Source organism: Notamacropus eugenii, chromosome 4 (assembly GCF_028372415.1).
Source record: "Notamacropus eugenii isolate mMacEug1 chromosome 4, mMacEug1.pri_v2, whole genome shotgun sequence".
Lineage (NCBI taxonomy): Eukaryota > Metazoa > Chordata > Mammalia > Diprotodontia > Macropodidae > Notamacropus > Notamacropus eugenii.
The window spans coordinates 288,304,084-288,325,548 of NC_092875.1; the positions used below are offsets into that span (position 1 = coordinate 288,304,084).

At 34.7% G+C, this 21,465-nt stretch overlaps 1 protein-coding gene across 3 annotated transcripts in view; it reads left to right on the forward strand.

Moving 5' to 3' along the window:
- The window catches only part of PREX2 (phosphatidylinositol-3,4,5-trisphosphate dependent Rac exchange factor 2), a 426,568-nt gene that overhangs the window by 166,458 nt on the left and 238,645 nt on the right, over window positions 1-21,465 (forward strand). For all 3 annotated transcript variants that reach the window (XR_011966134.1, XM_072604786.1, XM_072604787.1), the window contains exons 8-10: window positions 905-1,008; window positions 11,872-12,021; window positions 14,260-14,404. Coding sequence is in view for 2 of the 3 variants with exons in the window: in XM_072604786.1 (XP_072460887.1) it covers window positions 905-1,008; window positions 11,872-12,021; window positions 14,260-14,404 (399 nt within the window). In the remaining variant the exon portion in view is untranslated. The remainder of the gene's footprint in view (window positions 1-904; window positions 1,009-11,871; window positions 12,022-14,259; window positions 14,405-21,465) is intronic.

Genomic DNA, 21,465 nt, shown 5'->3' on the forward strand with positions numbered 1-21,465 from the left:
ACTCCGCCATCTTGGCTCCGCCCGATTAAAAACTTGGGAAGCAGCATTCATTCTATCTTAGGATTCATGATCAAGAAGAGGAAAACAAGACCAAGTTGATCTCCATGCAGCCTAGATATTGTAAGAGTAGAATCCCTAGAAGGGATGGGTATGATGTAGTAACCTAATGTTCTATAGTATTTTTAGCTCAAGAGAGTTAAAAACAAATCTTAAGACTGAAATTGGAAAGTCCCATTGATGACATGTTGCCAGTAGCATCCTTGGGCAGCATGGAGCCCAGTAATAGAGTGTCAGAATAGATTTCGGGGGAGTGGAGTCTGATGGTGCTTGAAAATGAACTGTTTATAATGCATTTTTATGGCCTAATTGTGATTATATTATCTAAATAAGAACTTTCAGTGTGTATTAAATGAAATCAGATTTTTTATTTCAGGAAAACCCATCTACCAAGGGACTGAATGGCTTCTTGTCTCAACAATCTAGTCAAATGTTTATTTTCTTACTAAATATAAATTAAAAGTTTCTTTTCTTGTTAAATCTAAATAAAAATCTAATTATTTAGTTTACAAAACTCACAGAATATACAGCAATTTAAATAATAACGATAATAATAATAATTTACTCTTACATAGCACTTCAGGGTTTTGTAAAATGCTTTCCTCACAACAAATTTGTGAGAAAGTTAGTGCATGCATTTTTTATCCCTATTTTGCAGATGAAAATACTGAAGTTCTGAAAAATTTAATGACTAGATGATGAGGTAGTTGTAAAAATAAAAGTCTCCTGATTTTTATAAAAACTGGTTTATCTGTAGTCCTTCAGTTATCCCGTAACTTCAGTATTTTGCACAACTAATATATGCATATATTCATGAAGTGTTTCATTGGTTTTATTTCCTTATAAGGCGCTTAAAGAATAGTAAGGCCTCTACAGATGGGCACCGTTATCTTTTTCGTGGCAGAATCAATACTGAAGTGATGGAAGTTGAGAATGTGGATGATGGAACAGGTAAGTAATTTAGATTGGTAAAGGATTTTTAGTGTGAAAAATATGCGTGAATAATTTTTTCATTTAATTCACCATTTATTTAATATATTAGAGCTCAAAAGCCTTTAGCTTTGGGAATATAAGGAAGTGTGGTTATTACATACATAAGCAATTAGTCTAGATTGAATAGCAGCTTGGTTTGTGAACTACTTTGTAAATATAACTATTTTTTATCCTTGAGATTACTTATTTCTGCTATAAGTGTAAATGTGGTATGACAAAATTCAAGATGCATTTATAATGTAAGTTAACCTAAGTCAAGGAAAACAAGTGAAAATCATGAAGAGACAAATTTAAGTTGGAGGTAAGGGGGAAACCCTTTCTAAAAAACAGATATGCAGGAGTGGTTGCTTTGAGTGGCAGTAGATTCTTTCTTAACTGAGTTCTTCAAGCACCATTTTGGTGCTGTAGAGGGAATTCTTCTAATTCTCCTAATTGTATTTTTTTCCTTTAAAGCTCTTTGCAACCTGACCCCATCCTTTCCATTCATTTCTGTCATCTACACTATGGTCTAGCTAACCTGATCATTTGTTATCCATGACGATCCATCTTTCATCTACTTGGCTTTGTATCAGCTGTCCTACTCTGGTTATATTACAAGCTCCTTATGAAAAAGAGCTGCTTCATATTTGTCTTTGTTCACAGTGCCTGGCACATAGTAGTTGCTTAACAAGAACTTGTTGATTTAGAAGCCATTCGCTTAGAGCTGATGCTTGAATCCATGACAATGGATGAGATTATCAAGAGAAATTATATTCAGCATAGAGACAGAGCCTTTGTACACACACTTCCATAACATGGTGGGATGTAGCTGATGGCTAGCACAAGAGACTTCAAAGAATGGTCAGACATAACAGCCACATAGCCATCAATGTCAAGAAAGAGCAGTGTAGTGAAAACCGTGAAAAAGAGAATATATATATATATATATATACATACATACATATATGAAGAAGTGGTTTGTCAGAAGTTGCAGACAGGTCAGCAGGGATGAGAACTGAGCGAAAGTCTTTGGATTTAGCAATTAAGAGATCATTTGTAATATTGCACAGAATAATTCATTTTGTGTGTTGGTGTGGGAACCCAGATTGCAAGGGAATGATTGATAGTGAATGGGATATGAGGAACTAGAAGCATTATGTGTAGAAGTTTTTCCAAAGAGTTTGGCAGTGAAAAGAGTAGTGATATAAGAAGTTTCTTAAGGATTGGGAGAGATCTGGGTGTATTTCTAGGCAGTAGAGATGGAACCAGTTTATAGAACTTGAAATTAAGAAATTAATATGAAAGGATTGAAGGGACTAGCCCCCAGAGACTAGGAGATACAACAGAATCATTGATGTACTGGAAGAGTTTGGCTTTGTTAAAGAGAACCACCTTTTTCCTCCTAGCCCAGAAAAAAAAGGAGAAGAGAAGGGAATAAGCATTTATATAGCACTTACTGTGTGCAAGGTACTAAGCACTTTTTACAAATACCTTGTTTGATTTTAGCAACAACCCTAAGATATGGGTTTTTGTTATTATCCTTGCTTTACAGTTAAGGAAAGTGAGGCAGGCAGAAGTTAAGTGGCTTGCCCAGAGTCTTACAACTAGTAAGGATCTGGGGCCAGTGTGAACTCATGAGTTCAGGCCTAGGGCTCTTTCTGCTGTGCCACTAACTGCCTCCATAAGGGAGGAAAGAATGGGATTAATATTGAAGGTATCTTAGAGGTAGAATTTGGAAGAAGGGGTAGTTCATGGGGGATGTCCTCAATTTTCTTGGTAAAATAAAACTTAGCCTATGTTAATATTATACTAAGATTTAAATTGTGGTGTTGTTACTGGTGAGCTAGAAGATAGGTGGATGTGTTTCTTTAGAGTAAAACAGTTTTCTTGGCAGGATTTCAGGTTGTGTTTTGTAGATGATAAACTCACTCACAGCGCAGGAGGTCTTCCAGGAAAAATAGATGTTTGGGAAGTAATAGGACCTCTGTAATAGCTGCAACTGGATACTTTCTACAGCTTCTTGCAAGGAAAATTAGCCTTTATTACTGTATATAAACAGTTCTGATTATAGGAATTTGGAGATTCTTCCTTCTTCTTCACTGGTAGAAGGAAATACTGGAAGAGAATTTTTATTAATAGATGAATCTTCACTGACAATTTAACCTACTGTTACAGCAACCCTCATTTTGCAGATTAGAAAGTTTAGATTGGAAAAGATTGGATTAGAAAGATTAGAAAGGCCCAGAAAATTTAAGCGATTGGTTCATCAATGTACTTATAGTTACTAAAACCTAAGTCAGTTATTATTCCATTACATTAATTTCACAGAATGTATCATGAAAAAAACCTAGAAGTAAAATTGTTTTTACAATGAGTAAAAATGATCCAAGAAGATTTAGTATTGAACTTAAAAACTCCTGGAATTTATCAGGAAAAGAAAGGAGAAGAAAGTAGAGGAAAATGGATAACTTCATTACACCAGCCTGAATTAAAACTCTTTCTTGATTCTTGACTCTTTCCTAAAACAATCCCTGTGCCAAACTAAGTACTCTCCCTGCCCCTTAGCCCTTTAATTTTTCTTGATTGGTAATATTCTGATCACTATCTTAACTGCACAATTGTTGCCTGACAATCCAGGATTTAAAATCTGCTGACAGTTTCCTCACTGGAGCTTTTGTGTTAATAGTTACTACAGGTTAATGTCCACAGGACTGTATTTGTCCCATTCCATTCCTTCCCATCTACACTCACTTAAAGTCTGAATTTGAAATCCAAAAAAAAGACAATTTAAAGAAGGGCTGACAAATACTCATAGTCAAAAATCATTTCCCACCCTGTTCAATGACCCTATGATCATTAACATCAGATAAGGCACAAAGCAGGGAAAAGTATGCTCATCAAAGGCATATGCCATTAGAATATAGGAGATCCAACACAAGAGTTTTGGTTGAAGATAATTCCCTGTGGATTGTGATGTCCTCCAACTGCTCCAGTTTGTGGATGATATTGTGCTAATTGAGATAAATATGCCCCATTAAGAAGTAATCCCACCTTGTGGTTGAAGAGAGGTCTAATTTGCTGATGCTGGGTATACAGTGGGTGCTTGAAGAATGCTTATTGATTAAATTCAGGGTGATAAAAAACTTGTACTTATGGGATAACCTTTAGTAGTGAAATGTCTTGCTTTTTCTTTAAAGATAATTATTGACTTGTGTTTCTCTTTTTTTAACTATCGTTTTATTTGTTTAAATATTGAGCTTTGTTTGGGAAATTGGATGCATTATTTTTTTTAATATTCAGCTATTGGCAATGTTTTTATTCTAAACCCATCATATAAAGGGGAACTTTCTGTATGTATTTTTCATAAAGTCTTACTTCAGTGCTTCATCTTGGCAAATAAGATGTTCCTGGGTTCTTGAAGGGTATTCCAACAGAGTTTAAATTTTCCAGGCAGTAAAAGTCTGACTATGAATTGTGTGCATGCTCTTTAAAGGGCCAGCCTAGTTTATTTTGTAGGGAATATTGAAAGAGTGTTGTTCATCAAAAGCTAAATTTGCCATGGCAGTCCACAGAGAAAATATACTAAGATGTGGAAGACTGGTAAGATGTCTCAGTGGAGAGAATATTTACAATGGTAAATCATGGATCCTTGAAGTGTTGATGAATTATATTTTTAAAGATACAAAGATATGAACTAATTTATTTTAGTGAGGAGAAAAATGTGATATACCCAAATTAGCATGATTTCAACAAGTCTTATTTTCAAGTCAAGAGTTCTTTGTTCTATTTGGTAATAAAACCTTAAACAACGCAAATATACTTGTTTTTAGCCTTAAGTAGGCTTAATTCACATTATTGTTATTTATAAAGAATTCCCTTGAGTATATATAGACATTCTCTCACATTGTTGATTACCAGAATGGGAGTGAACAGAATATTCAGTTATCAGTTTGTTGATGCAGTGAATAATGCGTTGTGACATTTTCTAACATTTCCCAGCCCATGTATACAATACTTGGCAGTTTTCCATCTCATTAAGATGCAAAGTTATTGAAAGGATAACAGTATGTCTGCTGAGATTTATGGTTACTTCAGTTTTAGAAAATTCCATCTCATTATGCAAAAGTGTGCTGAATTAAGAATAGAGAATTTGCAAAGTAGAAAGCTCTGAAACAATGAGTGACTTATTCCGGGCTGCCCTTTAGATTTTCCTTGCCTTTACTAAAAAGTCAGTGATGACCTTTGATAGTTTGTACTCATTGTAAAGCTATTTTAATTCAAAATTTTATGTGATACATTCTGTGAAATTAAATATTTTGACCTGTTGAGATCTATAACTCCCTTTAATTACCCAAGCAAAAGTGGATGGTGTTAGTGAGCCTTCTCATGGTAGAGAAATGCAAGGAAATCAGTGCTTCTGTTATTATTCTATGACTGTTTGTGCACTGGGCATGACTGTAATTGCTAAAAGACTGTGCAAGAAACAGTTGTATAATCATTGTTAAAATATAAGCTACTTGTAATATCAGTTTTGTATAGATGCCCCAAATTGCTCAGCAACTTTTTCATCATGAAATTTAAATAACAAGTAAGGAGATAAAAATCTAACCCCCATAAATGTTTAATTATCATCTCCCATTAAAGTTTTAAAAATGCTTCCACATTTGCTTTCTTTTGAAGTATTACCCAATAAATCTGCCAGGCAATAAGCTTTATTTTATCCTCTGCCTAGGACGGTAGACTGATCTTGAGGAGTACAAATCTAAAGTGGATGTTCATACACATATAATGGGGAGGTAGGTGGCACAGTGAATAGAGTGTCTGGCCTGAAGTCAGAAAGGCTACTCTTCCTAAGTTCAAGTCTGGCCTCAGACACTTACTAGCTGTGTGATCCTGGGCAAGTCACTTAACCCTGTTTGCTTCAGTTTCCTCATCTATAAGACAAACTGGAAAAGGAAGTGACAAATCACTTTAAGTATTTTTGCCAAGAAAACCGCAAAAGGGGTCATGAATAATTGAACAAGACTGAAAAATGACCAAATGATAAACAATACATATAATGAACAGTGGGTTGCCATCTCTCTTGAAAAATGGGAACAGTATTCTGATATGGTATGATGCTGTTGAGTTGAACCTAGTTTACAAGTTTAGTTAATTTTAGGGCCACACAATTAATTAGGCATTTATCTAATGTCTCTTCTGCCTTCTGCACTGTGCTAAGTACTTGGCAGGGAAAAATGTGACTGAGATATAGTATTAGCATTAGACCTGGTGTTTTCCCTCAAGGAAGTTATGATGCACTTGAGCAGATAATGCTATGTATAAGTTTATAATAATATATTTATGCACCTATATACACATGTGCATTTATGCATGTACATACATGTATATGCAAGTATGTGTGTGTGTATCAATAAACAGTATTTTAGTAAATGCCTTCCATGTGTCAGGTACTGTGCTAAGCATGTGTGTATATGTGTATATTTATGTATACATATGTGTGTACATATAAATACATTTTATTTCTTCACAATATATAAATATATTTTACTTATATATGTATATGTGTGTATACATACATATGTGTGTGTGTGCGTGTGTGTGCGTGATTACTATGAATAAGACAAGTAGATGCCGTAGTGTTTGGTAGAATACTGGATTTAAAATCTGGAAGACTTGGATTCAGATTTTGCCTCAGGCCATTATCAGTAGTGTGACCCTGAATAAGTAAGTACTTAACCTCTCTACTTCATTCTCCTCATTTATAAAATGATTATAAGAGTAGCAGTTGTTTTGAGAATTAAATGAGACAACACGTATATCATGCTTTGTAAAGTTTGTATAAATAATATACAGTATAAAACAGTATATAGATTTTTTTTCCAGGTTCAGTTATTTATCTCTCATTTTATGTGGTTTTGGGCTTGATGAACAGACGTAAATTTCTAGAATGAGGAAGATGATAATCCATTGACCCATGTCTGGAGTAATATGGGATGCTGGAGTAGAAGACAAGAATGGAAAAGGAGAAGAGAAATTATGTGAAAAATTTATCTATTGAAAGAACTATGAATGTTTAAATTCAAGAAGCAAAATCTTGGAACCTCATTTATCAGGGTAGACCCAATCTCTATGTTACTATATTTGCATGTGTGTGTATACATATATGCAGATATATATAATTTATTACACTTATTTTCTTTATCTTTGGGGAGTAGAACAAAGGCAATAGTTGGATATTGTAGAAAAGCAGATATAAGAAAAAATACCACAAAATTTAGAGCAACTCAAAAGGAATCTTACAAATGCTGCTAATAAATAATAAATCATAATTATCATTATTATCATCAAGTCTTTTACGAATTCAGAGATCACTGAAATTGATAGTAGTAGGAAGAAATGGCTTCTTGGAAAACATGGAATTTGAGTGGTCTTTGGAAGAATCGAATGTATACATATGATGAAAAGTAGGAGAGAAGGAATATCCAGGATAGGCATTGGTATGTTCAACAGCATGGATATTGGGGCAATGAGGAGACAAACATAAGTAGAGGAGAGGAAATCCTTCAGATGATATGGGGAACAAGTTGAGATAAATAGGATGGAGCTAGGTGGAAATTGGATTGGGCATAGTAGAAAAGACTTTTTTTGAGCAGAGGATGGACAAGAGGAATGTAATTTTTCAGAAAGATTTCTTTTGCAGCAGTATTCAGAATGGTTTGGAGAGAGATGAGGGGTGGAGAGTTGTGATAGGATATTGCTACAGCTTTTTCAGGTGTGAGGAAATAAGGCCTTAGACGATGGAAGTAGAATTGTGGCCAATTTGGAGAGCCTCTAGAAAAGTAGATTTGTGCTTCTGACACTCTGAATCTACAGTACCTTTTGGTTCCATCAGAGATCATTTAGAAGTGAACATGACTTTCCCATCTTCTTCCTTTAGCTGTTTAGCATACGTGAAGGATGCTTGTATCTAGCTGGGTGTGTTCCTCCACAACCAGGCTTGAAAGGAAGATTGCCCAGGGAGCAATATTTGCTTGACTTTTGGGGGCATGGCAGGACTAGGAAAATGACTTAGTTGGGGCCTGTCTGTGAAAAAGTGAGAGGTGTTAAGGAGGGAAAGAGGGATATAAGAAGGAAGGGAGAATAGAGAGTGAAGGGGAGGGAGGAAAGAGAAGCAAAGGTAGAAGAGAGAGTGGAAAGAAAGAGAGAAGGAGGAAAAGAGATGGAGGGAGGGAGAGGGGGAGAAGAAGGGATAGAAGGAAAAGTGGAGAGAGAGAGGAAAATGGGAAAGAGAGGCAGGAGGGACAGAGAGGCAGAGAGAGAGAAATAGAGAAAGAGGAGCAGGTAGCAATTATGGCCATTCCTTTATTTTGATTTTTCCACAAAAGGGAAGAAGTGAGAGAAAGGAAATGGGACAGAGATGGTGAAAATAGAACAATTTAGGGTTTAATTCTGTGGTAAAACTTTCAAATTTTTCCACTAATTTAATAAATACCAAGGTATATAATTTATCATCTTCAGTCTTTAGTGGTAGTGATGATTGTCTTTTGGGAGTAGGGACAATAAAAAGCTATTACTTACAGTTCCCCAAACTATTATAAATTAGTTTCAGTATTTATAAGCTTATGACATATATTCTTTCTGATTGAGGGAACATATAATGTAAACTTTGATATGCTCAATCAAGAGTGTTTCAGGTAGCTCTGGAATTAATTCAGTAAAGTTTGGCAATATGTCCTTTGGAAGTATATGTCCATACTTAGAAATAATCTGATAAAAGCAATGGAACAGATTAGGGGAGATATAGTTTTTATTCTTGTCTTCATTTAATTAAGACATTGGCCCCTTCCTACCTTCCCAGTCTTTCTGTAACTTATTATCCTGCATGCACTCAGCAAACCAGTGACACCGACCTCCCTGGTGTTCCTGGAACATGACATTTCATCACTTGATTCCATGAAATTTCACTGGCTGTCCTCCATGTCTGGAAGACTCATCTTTCTTATTTCTGCCTCCTGATTTCCTGTCTTCCTTCAGGTCTCAGCTAAACTACCAGTTTCTGAAAGAAACATTTCTCAGTCACCTTAATGGTAGTGCCTTCTCTCTGCGATTATCTTTAAATAGCATGTATTCTAATATCCTCATTTGTCCACGGTTGTTGGCATGTTTTTTCCCCATTAGACTGTGAGCTTCTTATGTCAGGGACTTTCTTTTGCATTTCTTTGCATCCGCAGGACTTAGCATAATGGCTGGCATATAGTAAACTCTTAATGAACGCGTGTAGACTTGATTTGACTTAATGACTTACCGAATAAAATTGATTATTTGGGAAAATGCAACAGAATAGTCTGCTTTTTACAATGTCCATGACAATTTCCCAGGCTCTCTCATTTTCTTCAACTCCAAATGGTCATTTTGCCCAGGTTAGTTTCTTGGAGGGAAGGCAAAATATACTTTATGAGCAGTTACAGATATTTTCACTGAGGTTCTTGGGACTGCTTACTGGTACAGATTCTATAGTACTCCCCAGTGACTACTTTGTTCTGTTGCATTCTTTGCTTGGTTAGGATATAAAGCAAAAATACATACTATTAATAAGGAAACACTGCTATTATATCTATTGTCAGGTTAAATGAAGTGGCACTAGTTTAACCTCCAATGTCTTTGAGTGCTATGTGACTGTTTGGCAAAAATGGACTTGTGGGATCTGGAGAAAACCACTTAGCATGTAACAGCAAACTCTTAAAAAAGTAGGTTTGGATCCATGCCAACTGAGTGGCAAGAGTGCAAGACAGGTTTTGGGAACAAGGAGAGCTAGCTTTTAACTGTGTACAATAATGCATTTATTACCATATATTTGCATTATTTACTCTTGTTACTACTATGTGGTAAACACATCTTTTGGGAATTCCTTAGTTTTATTTTAGTTTTTGCTCTGTTTTGTAAAACATTGGGAGTCTATTCTGTTCTACATGGCATTTCCTATACAATTTTTGAAAAGAATTTTGGATAGGATAAATGAAATGTCACTCGGAGTGCTTATGATTGATAGTGAGCTGAAATAATTGAGAAATCCTTCATGTAACACTTGGAGATGCCTTTGGTAGTGGAAATTGGAAAACTGAATGTCAGTGTAATTTTATTCTTTTAGCATTTATTATGTATGCACTTTGATGAAAATATTTTTGTAGATCACATCTTTGTGTCCTTTACTTCACATTCACATTGGTCATTCACATCCCCAGAGGCAAGCCAGCTAGTAGGAGTCTCGGGGTTCTAGGGATAACCTTGAGGGTCTAGATTTCTAGTGCTATGGAACCTCTGTTTGTGTGGTTCCTAGTGATCATCAGCCTATGTTACCCTTCATTAACTCTTAGCAAAAGTAAACACTAAATTGTGAAAACAGTTAGAACAAAACATTTTCTCCCAAAATTCTAGGGTACATCTTCCCACAAATAAACACAACATGCCTGAGGAAGTGGACACAAACTTTAAGAGTACAATTGTGGTAAAGCATATATGTAGAGAGAGGTAATCTCATCTCTCTGGTTGCTGCAAGTTCTTGCTTGATTCCATATCCAGCAGTGTTCTCTGGTGTAAGGGATTATGCTTTTTGAAAATAACTCCTCCATCTGGTGGTTATCTTTCTATATCCATCTTTGTGAATGTTTTTTTTTTGCATTTGTTTTCAGTTTTTCCCTGTCTCTTTCTCTGTCTTTGTCACTGTCTTTGTTCGTCTTGTCTTTGGCTCTAGCTCTCCTTATGTGTCTCTGTCTCTGACTTCTGTCTTTTTTCTCTCCATGTCTGTCTGTCTCTCTTCAGAGGCTATCTTTTTCAAGTGACCTATTGTGTCATAGGTATATCCTTCTTTTCTTACCTGGATACTCGGTATCCTACTGGTCCTTTCTGTCTGACATGGTTGCTGGGGTGGAATTGTTAACACCCTCTGGACTTACATTCCTACCCCAGATGCTATTGCCCTAGCCCTCTGGTAGAGGCACAAGGTTATTCCCAGGGATTTTGTGAGGTTCAAATGAATTAATGTATATAACACACTTTGGAAACTTTAATGCACTATATAAATTCCAGTTAATATTAGACTACAGTGATCAGGCCTCTAGTCTGGTGATGACTTCAGTCCTTGATTCTCCACTGCACTCATATTAAGTTCAAGCAATGATTATAGAGAAACACAGGGGCTAGGGTAATGGTGGTAAGAAATATACATATACATATATATATATACACACATACATACATGCATACATATACGTATATATGCATGCTTTCATGCATGCATTATTAATAAGGTTTATCTGCCTTATTAATACTTTCTTTAGTCTAGACAATCAAAAAAATAATAAAAATAATAAATCAATTCTCGATTTGTTGTGATTTCCATTCTGAGTTGTAAATTCTCATGGTGAAAATAAACAATGTATTCTCCTAAGCGTGAAAGCACAACTCTGATAATTACCATCTAAAGATCCTTGGAAGCCACTAGCCTGACCTTCTGCTTTTCAGCTCATGTTCTTCCTCTCTTGAGGAGTGTGGCTAGCATTTTTGGTGAACTAATTATTCCTGTTTCCTTCTTGTCCCTTCAGAAGGATTTATACCTTATGAAGACATCATAGGACTATCTTGTTTATACATTTAAAAATTATTAATTGAGTTGGGAGTGGAATCCTACCCTTACAACTATTTACAGAATGTGGTCATTTAGGGTACAAGTCATTGTTTTATTCTTTGAAAAGTTCAGAAATTCTAGATTTTGCGGTAAATTCAATGAATTACATATAAAGTATGTTCTGTTATTCAATTTTAAAAAATGTTGCATTACAGCTGACTTCCACAGCAGTGGACATATTGTTCTTAATGGTTGGAAGATACACAATACAGCCAAGAATAAATGGTTTGTGTGTATGGCCAAAACACCTGAGGAAAAGCATGAATGGTTAGAAGCTATTATGAAAGAAAGAGAAAGGCGAAAAGGTAGGTGCCAATGATTCAGTACTATATTTTATTTTATGCCAAGTTTTACTTATTTACCCTGACCAAAAGAAATCTCTGCTTTCTCCCAGCTCCCAGAGCACTTTCATTGTTCTTCTCCCATACACTTTCACACCCTTTTTATAATCTATTTGTTTGTGAACTTGACTTACCAGAATGCAAACTACATTAGTGCAGAGACTCTCACATTCATTTTTATAGCTTTCTCCCGGAATTGGTGCTTAATAAATTAATATTGATTCGAGTTCTTCAAGTGGTCTAGTAATTAGCAGTCATAACATTGTATCCACCATATTTGCAAAATTAAATAGTGATTCAAAACCTAATAAATACAGAATGGTTATATATTTTATGTTTCAAATGCTTTGCATGCATTATCTTATTTTATTTTCACTTTCAGCCCTTATGAGTTGGGCATCTCATCTCCTCCCAGATTGATAAAGAAATTGCTTAAGATGACAGAACTATTCCATTTTGCAGATGAGGAAACAGGTTAAGACAGGTTAAATGATTTCGTGAAGGTATGTGATGGAGTTGGGACTTGAATCCTGATTTTCCAAGCCCAAGTCTAGATTTCTTTCTAGTATACAATGCTGCTTATGAAAAAGCAAAGAAGAAAAGGCTAACAATTCATTTTGATTTTCTATCTTACAAGATCCTATTCATCCATTACTGTCTTTTATAGGATGTTGTCTATTATGACTCATTGTTCTCTAGTCCCCATTTAGTAGATTAAGTACTAATAAACTGGTTGAGTCAGTTTCTTGTAAATTACAAAGTCAACTCTTTTAGAGGCACATTATTTGAGGACATTAGAGTGCTATGGAGTAAGCAGTGTTTTATTAAACTGTGTCAAGAAATTACCTCCAGCTTACTGCTTTGGAAATCTGTAGCCTAAAATGCTTCATCATTTAAGCATAAACATTTTTTTTTTCAATTATGGAGAAGTGTGTTGTAGTTTCGAGAGCTGTCCCTAGGTTTAAGATCTGCCTCTGATTTATAGTGAAACTATAACCCTGGAAAGGTTGTAACTTCTTACGACCCCCAAGAAACTTGGGAAGAGTATAGGGAGCAGAGCAGGTGTCAGCTTGCATAGGTAAAAGGAATTTCCTAGCTGGGAATTCTCTATAATGTTGAAATCACAGGTTTTCCCCCTCTTCATTCTGAATACCATAGGAAAGGAGGTTCCTGAATTCTGCATCCTTATCTCTGAATCTCTGAAGTCTCTCCTAAGGCAATGCATTTCAGGAATATGGATTAAAAAATAAATACCTATATATCTGCAGGAAAATATTCACTTCATCTAACAATTTCTTTATTAACTTGCAAGGATGAGGTATACTATTTTCTTTATTCCATGGTCAGCATAAAGAAGATGTGCCTAATGAATTCTTAGTTGAACTAAACCAATGAAATATATCTTTAGTTTAAAACTTTTTTTAAAACTATGTAATTGCTTGCAATTTTTGATGGTCCCCTCAGAAATAACACATTCCCTGTAATTAAAACCAGGGCAATGGAGTAGTCACCAAAAGCAAGGACTAAGACAAAACTGATGACTAATGATGGATTTTAGTTTAATTCTACCCTATTAAATTCAACAAGCATTTATTACGCTTCTTATTATATATCATGCAATGTGCTGAAAATGGGAGAATAAGGACAAAATTGAGATTCTTTTTGTCTTCATGAAGTTCATGTTATATTGGGGGAAAATGACATTTACACAGAGAAGCAAATAGAAAATATATAGAAAACAAGTAATTTGGGGTGGGAAGAAGAACATACCTGAGGGCTTTGTCTTCAATTAGTCATAGATTGTTAAACAGTATTAGTATTCAGTTAAAAAACAAAGCAACTGAATTTTTGATTGAATTGACCAGTTAATTATTTTTTAACAGTTGGATTGGTCATGCATAAACATATATCTTATCATCCAAATTTGAAATTGAAAAAAGAAAGAAAGATCCTATGTGCAATTTACTAGGATTCTTATTAAATATTAATGATAATGTTGATGAATTCTAAGAAATTATTTACATCTATTTACTTTTTCTTCATCCATAAAATGAAGTTGATCTAGATGGTCCCTTAACCTTTAAAATACTATGAGTCTATGAGTTTCTTTTCATTACTAAAAGTAAATAATTTAATTTTGATAAGTAGAGAGTGAAAATATATTTATGCTATAAAAACTAACCTCCTTTTTTTATTTGTTAGGTTTAAAACTGGGAATGGAACAAGATACCTGGGTCATGATCTCTGAACAGGGAGAAAAACTGTACAAAATGATGTGTCAACAAGGAAATCTTATCAAAGACAGAAAGAGAAAATTGACTACATTTCCTAAGTGTTTTCTTGGAAGGTAGGTATGATAACCTTGATTGAAATATGATTGAAATATGTTTCTTTTAAAAATATTTGTTCCTAACATTAATTTTTTAAAATTTTGAGCTTCAAATTTTATCCCTCTCTCCCACCTCTCTTCAACTCATTGAGAAGGCAAGCAATATATCAGTGATACATGTGAAGTCTTCCAAAGTATATTTCTATATTAGCTGTGTTACAAAAAACAATAAAATACCAGAAACATAAAAAAGCATGTTTTAATCTACATTCAGACTTCTTCAGTTCTATATCTAGAGATGGATAGCATTTTGCATCATGGATCTTTTAGAATTATCTTGGATCATTATCTTGATCAGAGTAACTAAGTCTTTCACAGATGGTCATTATTAAAATATTTGCTATTATAGTATGCAGTTTTCTCCCAGTTTGGTACACTTAACATTGCATGAGTTCACATAAGTCTTTTCAGTTTTTTATGAAATCACCTTACTCATCATTTCTTAAAGCACAATAGTATTGCACCACAGTTACGTACTACAACTTGTTCAGTCATTCACCAATTCATTAGAATCCCATTAATTTACAGTTCCTTGCCACTACAAAAAAAGAATTGCTATAAATGTTTTTGCACATATAGGTCCCTTTCACTTTTCTTGTATGTCTTTGGGATACAGGTGCAATATTGGTACCACTGCATCAAAAAGAATGCGTAGTTTTGAATGATATTCCAGAATGGCAGGACCAGTTCACAACTCCACCAACAGTGCATTAGTCCCAATTTTTCCATATCCCTTCCAGCATTTATCATTTTCCTTTTCTGTCATGTTAGCCAATATGATAGGTGTGAGGTGGTACCTCAGAGTTATTTTAATTTGCATTTTTCTAATAGTGATTTATAACATTTTTCTTATGACTTTGGAAAGCTGATTTGTTTTTCTGAAAACTGCCTATTCCTATCTTTTGACCATTTAGGGATTGCCTCATTTTTATAAATTTGGTTCAGGTATACACATACACACACACAGACATATATACGCATATATATATATATATATATATATACACACATATATACACACATATACATATATATACACATATATGCATGTATCTCTCTCTGTATTTATACATATACATATATATACATATATATATATATGTTTGTATGTATTTATACAGTTTTTACCCTTATGGATCTCATGTTATACTAGGGAGAAATGACATTTACACAGAGAAGCAAATAGAAAATATATAAAAAAATCAAATAGCTTGGGATGGGAAGAAGAACATTCTTGAGGGCTTTGTCCTCAATCAGCTATGGATGTTAAACAATATTATTATTCAGTTAAAAAACAAACGTGTGTGTGGTGTGTCTGTGTGTGGTGTGTTTGTGTGTGTGTGTGTGTGTGTGTGTGTGTGTGTGTGTATACTTGAAAAGTAAGGCCTTTATCAGAGAACTTGCTATAAATTTTTCCCACTTTCTTGCTTTCCTTCTCATTTTAACTACCTTACTTATATTTGTACAAAACCTTTTTAATTTCATATAATCAAAATTATCTCTTTCACTTCCTCTAATCCTGTCTATTTCTTGTTTGGTCATAAATTCTTCCCTTACTCATAGATCTGACAGATCTGACAGACATAGTTTTCATTAACTTATGATGTCACCCCTCATGTCTAATTTGTTGTTTTCCCATTTTTATCTTATTTTGGTGTTGGGTGCGAAATGCTACTATATGCCTAGTTTCTGCCAAACAACTTTCTAATTTCTTGTGCCAAAAGCTAGGGTCCTTAGGTTTATCCTACACAAGAGTGCTACAGTCATTAAGTACTGTGTCTTGTGTTCCACTGACCCACCACTCTATTTCTTAGACAGTACTAGATTGTTTTGATGATTGCTACTTGGTATTATAGGTTGAAATTTGGTACAGTTAGGCCACCTTCCTTCCAATTTTTTTCCATTGACTTCCTTGATATACTTGACCTTTTGTTCTTCCAGATGAATTTTATTACTTTTTTCTAGCTCTATAAAATAATTCTTTGGTAGTTTGATTGGTATCCAATAAATAAGTAAATTAATTTAGGTAGAATTGTGATTTTTATTATATTGACTTGGCCTCCCTATGAGCAATAAATCTCCACTTTTTTAGATCTATGTTTATGTGAAAAGTTTTATAATTGTTTTCATGTAAGTCCTTGGGTTTGTTTTGACAGGTAGACTGCCAAATATTTTTTCTGCTGTTATTTTAAATGAAATTTCTCTTTCTCTCTCTTCTTGCTATGTGTTGTTGGTAATGTGTAGAAATGTGGATGAATTATGTGAGATTATTTTATGTCCTGCCAATTCTCTAAAATTGATCGTTGTTTCAACTTCTGCTTTTAGTTTATTCCCAAGTATTCTTTACATATATCACCATATCATTCACCTATTTTTATTTCTTCTATTTCTTTTAATTGAATTATTGCTATACTATCATTTCTAATACAATATTGAACAATATAGTGGTGATAGTAAATATCCATACTTCACCACCAATCTTATTGGGAAGGCTTCTAACGTATCCCCATTACATTAATTTTTGCTCTTGATTTTATATAGATACTGCTTATCATTTTGAGAAAAATTTCATTGATTCCTATGCTTTCTAGTGTTTTTAATATGAATGGGTGTTGTGTTTTGTCAAAAGCTTTTTCTCCATCTCTTAGTATAATCATATGTGGGCATTTTGTTTTGTTATTGACATGGTCAGTTATGCTGATAGTTTTCATATTGAACCAGTCTTGCGTCTTTGATATAAATTCCTCCTGGTTATGGTTTATTGCTTTAATATTCATTAGGGAAATTGGTCTATAGTTTTCTTTCTCTGTTTTTGTGCTCATTGGTGTAAGTCTCAAAAACATTTGTGTCCAAAAAGAAATTTGGCAGGAAATCTTTGCCTATGTTTTCAAGTGAGTTATATCGTATTGGGATTAATTATTCCTTAAATATTTGGTAAAATTCACTTGTAAATCCACCTGTGTGTTGGGATTTTTTCCCAAGGAAGCTCAATGATATTTCATTTAGTTTCTTTTTCTAAGCTAGTATTATTTAAGTATTCCATTTCCTCTTCTGTTAATCTGGGCAATTTATATATTTCTTATAAATATTCATCCATTATACTTAGATTGTCAGGTTTTCAATCAAATAATTGGGTAAACTAAATTTCATCCTCATTGGTAGTAAATTCACCCTTTTCATTTCTAATATTTTTAATTTGATTTTCTTCTCCTTTTTAAACAAATTAACCAATGATTTATCTATTTATTGTTTGTTCATAAAACCAGCTCCTAGTTTTATTTAGTAGTTCAATTTTTTTTACTTATAATTTAATGATCTTTCCTTTGACTTTCAAAGATTTCCATGTAGGTATTATATGAGAATTTTTCATTTGTTCTTCATCTAGTCTTTTTTAGTTGTGTGCCCAATTCATTGATCTGTTCTTTCTCTTATTTATTGATATATGTCTTTTTGAGACAAAATTTTCCCCTAAATACCACTTTGACCACATCCTACAGTATTTAGTATGTAGTCTTATTGCTGTCATTCTCTTTGATGAAATAATTGGCTCTTTTTTTGTGATTTATTTTTTACCACACTTGTTCTTTAAAGTTAGATTATTTAGTTTCCAATTAATTTTTAATCTATGCATCCGTGGTCCTTTATTGAAGATAATTTTATTTATTGTCTGAAAAATGTGCATTTAATATTTTTGCTTTTCTACTTCTGGTTGTGAAGTTTTTATGCCCTAATTCATGGTTGACTTTTGGGAGTGTGCCACATACAGCTGAGAAAAAATATATTCATTTCTATACCCTTTCAATTTTTTCCTGTTTTTTCATATCTCACTTTTCTAACATTCTCTTTTTTTCCTTATCTTCTTTCTTCTTTATTTTGTGATTAGATTTATTTAGCTCTAAGAACAGAATATTACAATCCTCCAGTAGAATAAGTTTACTGTCTTCCTGCAAGTTATTTAACTTTTCTTTTAAGAATTTATTTGCTATTCCATAGGGTGCATATCAATTTAGTATTGAAGTTGATGCCTTTTAACAAGATGCAGCTTTCTTTCTTATCTCTTTTAATTAGTTTTGTTATTTGCTTTTGCTTTGTCTGATATCGTGATTGTTACCCCTATCTTTCTTATGTCAGCTGAAGTATAATAGATCCTGCTATGGGTGTTTAGTTTATTTTATTGCTTTATTAATTTATTTATTTAGTTTTAGTTTTCCACATTCATTTCCACAAGATTTTGAGTTCCAAATTTTCTCCCCATCTCTCCCCTCTCCCATCCCAAAACACCATGCAATCTGATTACTCCTTCCCCCAGTCTGCCCTCCCTTCTATCACATCCTTCCCTTCCCTTATCCCCATCTTCTATCTTTTCCTGTAAGACAAGAGAGATTTCTGTACCCCATTACCTGTATTTCTTATTTCCCTGTTGCATGCAAAAACAATTCTCAACATTTGTTTCTAAAACTTTGAGTTCCAACTTCTCTCCCTTCCTCCCTCCCCACCCATCCCCATTGAAAAGGCAAGTAATTCAATATAGGCTATATATGTGTAGTTTTGCTAAAGACTTTCATAATAGTCATGTTGTGAAAGACTAATTATTTTTCCCTCCATCCTACCCTGTCCCCTATTTATTCTATTCTTTCTTTAGACCTTGACCCTACCCTAAAGTGTTTAGTTATAATTACTCCCTCCTTCCATTTACCCTCCCTTTCATCATTCCCCTGCCCCACTTATTTCCTTCTCCCCTACTTTCCTGTAGTGTTCATGTTATTCCCTCCTTAAGCCAAATGTGATGAGAGTAAGCTTCACTTTTTCCCTCTCACCTCTCCCCTTTTCCCTTCCATTGAAAAAGCTTTTCCTTGCCTGCTTTATGAGAGATAATTTGCTCCATTCCATTTCTCCCTTTCTCCTCCCAATATATTCCTCTCTCACCCCTTAATTTTATGATTTTAGATATCATCCCTTCCTATTCATCTCACCCTCTGCCCTCTATCTCTGTTTCTGTCTCTCTTTCTGTGTGTGTGTGTGTGTGTGTGTGTGTATAATCCCTCCACCTACCCAAATACTGAGAAAAGTTTCAAGAATTATAAATATTATCTTTCCATGTAGGAATGTAAACAGTTCCACTTTAGTAAGTCCCTTATGATTTCTCTTTCCTGTTTACCTTTTCATGCTTCTCTTCATTCTTGGCTTTCAAAAGCCAGATTTTTTATTCAGCTCTAGTCTTTTCATCAAGAATGCTTGAAAGTCCTCTATTTCATTGAATGACCATTTTTTCCCCCTGAAGTATTATACTCAGTTTTGTTGGTAAGGCGGTTCTTGGTTTTAATCCTAGTTCTTTTGACTTCTGGAATATCATATTGCAAGCCCTTCAGTCCCTTAATGTAGAAACTGCTAGATCTTGTGTTATTTTGATTGTATTTCCACAATACTCAAATTGTTTCTTTCTGGCTGCTTGCAATATTTTCTCCTTGACCTAGGAACTCTGGGATTTGGCTACAATATTCCTAGGAGTTTTTCTTTTTGGATCTCTTTCAGGAGGTGATTGGTGGATTCTTTCAATATTTATTTTACCTTCTGGCTGTAGAATCTCAGGGCAGTTTTCCTTGATAATTTCATAAAAGATGATGTCTAGGCTCTTTTTTTGATCATGGATTTTAGATAGTCCCTTAATTTTTAAATTGTCTCTCATGGATCTATTTTCCAGGTCAGTTGTTTTTCCAATGAGATACTTCACATTGCCTTCTATTTTTTCATTCTTTTGGTTTTGTTTTTATAACTTCTTTGTTTCTCATAAAGTCATTAGCTTCTGTCTCCTCCATTCTCATTTTTAAAGATCTGTTTTCTTCAGTGAGCTTTTAAACCTCCTTTTCCATTTGGATAATTCTGCTTTTTAAGGCATTCTTCTCCTTATTGTCTTTTTGGACCTCTTTTGCCAATTGAATTAGCCTATTTTTAAAGGTGTTATTTTCTTCAGCATTTTTTGGGGGTCTCCTTTGGCAAGCTGTTGCCTCACTTTTTATGATTTTCTCACATCACTCTCATTTCTTTTCCCAATTTTTCCTCCACCTCTCTTATTTGATTTTCAAAATCCTTTTTGAGTTCTTCCATGGCCTGAGACCACTGCATATTTATTTTGGAAGTTTTTTTATGCAGAAACCTTGACTTTGATATCTTCCTCTGATGGTATGCATTGTTCTTCCTAATCTGAAAAGATGGAAGAAAATACCTGTTCACCAAGAATGTAAGCTTCTATAGTCTTATTTTTTTTTCCTTTTTTGGGGGCATTTTTCCAGTTAGTTACTTGACTTTTGAATCCTTTGTCAAGAGTAGGCTATACTCTAGGAGCCTGTAAGTTCCCAATTCCTCCAAGATGGCACAATCAAGGCAGAGAAGTTTACTCCTCTACTGGCCTGCTCTCTGGTCTGGGAGCCACAAGCTTTTCTGCACAGAATCTGCGAGTAGGGTTCCCTCTCCACAACCGCTTCCAGCTCCACCACAGCAGCGCTCCTCCTTACCCCAGGGCCACCACTCAGGGCTGAGATGCAGATCAGGTGTACAATTTGGTCAGGATCTTAAGGCTGAGGGTTTCAAAAATGGAGGCTGTGCTGCAGAGACTTTCTGTGCCCTGGGGGCTGGGGCTTGGGCTCAACCCTGCTCCCTTCTCACCGAGGTGAAAAAGCTTTCTCATTGACCTTTGAAGCTGTCTTAAATGTTTATGGGTTGAGGAATGTGAGAATTGCAGCTCCTGCAGGTTGTGCCCTGAAGCCTGCTCCAATCCTGACCCTACTGTGCCACATGGCCAAGGCTGGGCTGCGCTCTGCTCACAGCCTGGTGTGGTAGACTAGACCTTTCCTGTCAGCCTTCCAGGCTGCCTTAGGCTGGAAATCTCTTCCACTCTGTCATTTTGTGGCTTCTGCTGCCTTAGAATTTGTTTAGAGTCATTTTTTACAAGTACTTTATGGGCTGTGGGGGGAGAGCTTCTACAGGTCAATCCTTCTACTATAGCCTTCTACTTTAGCCTA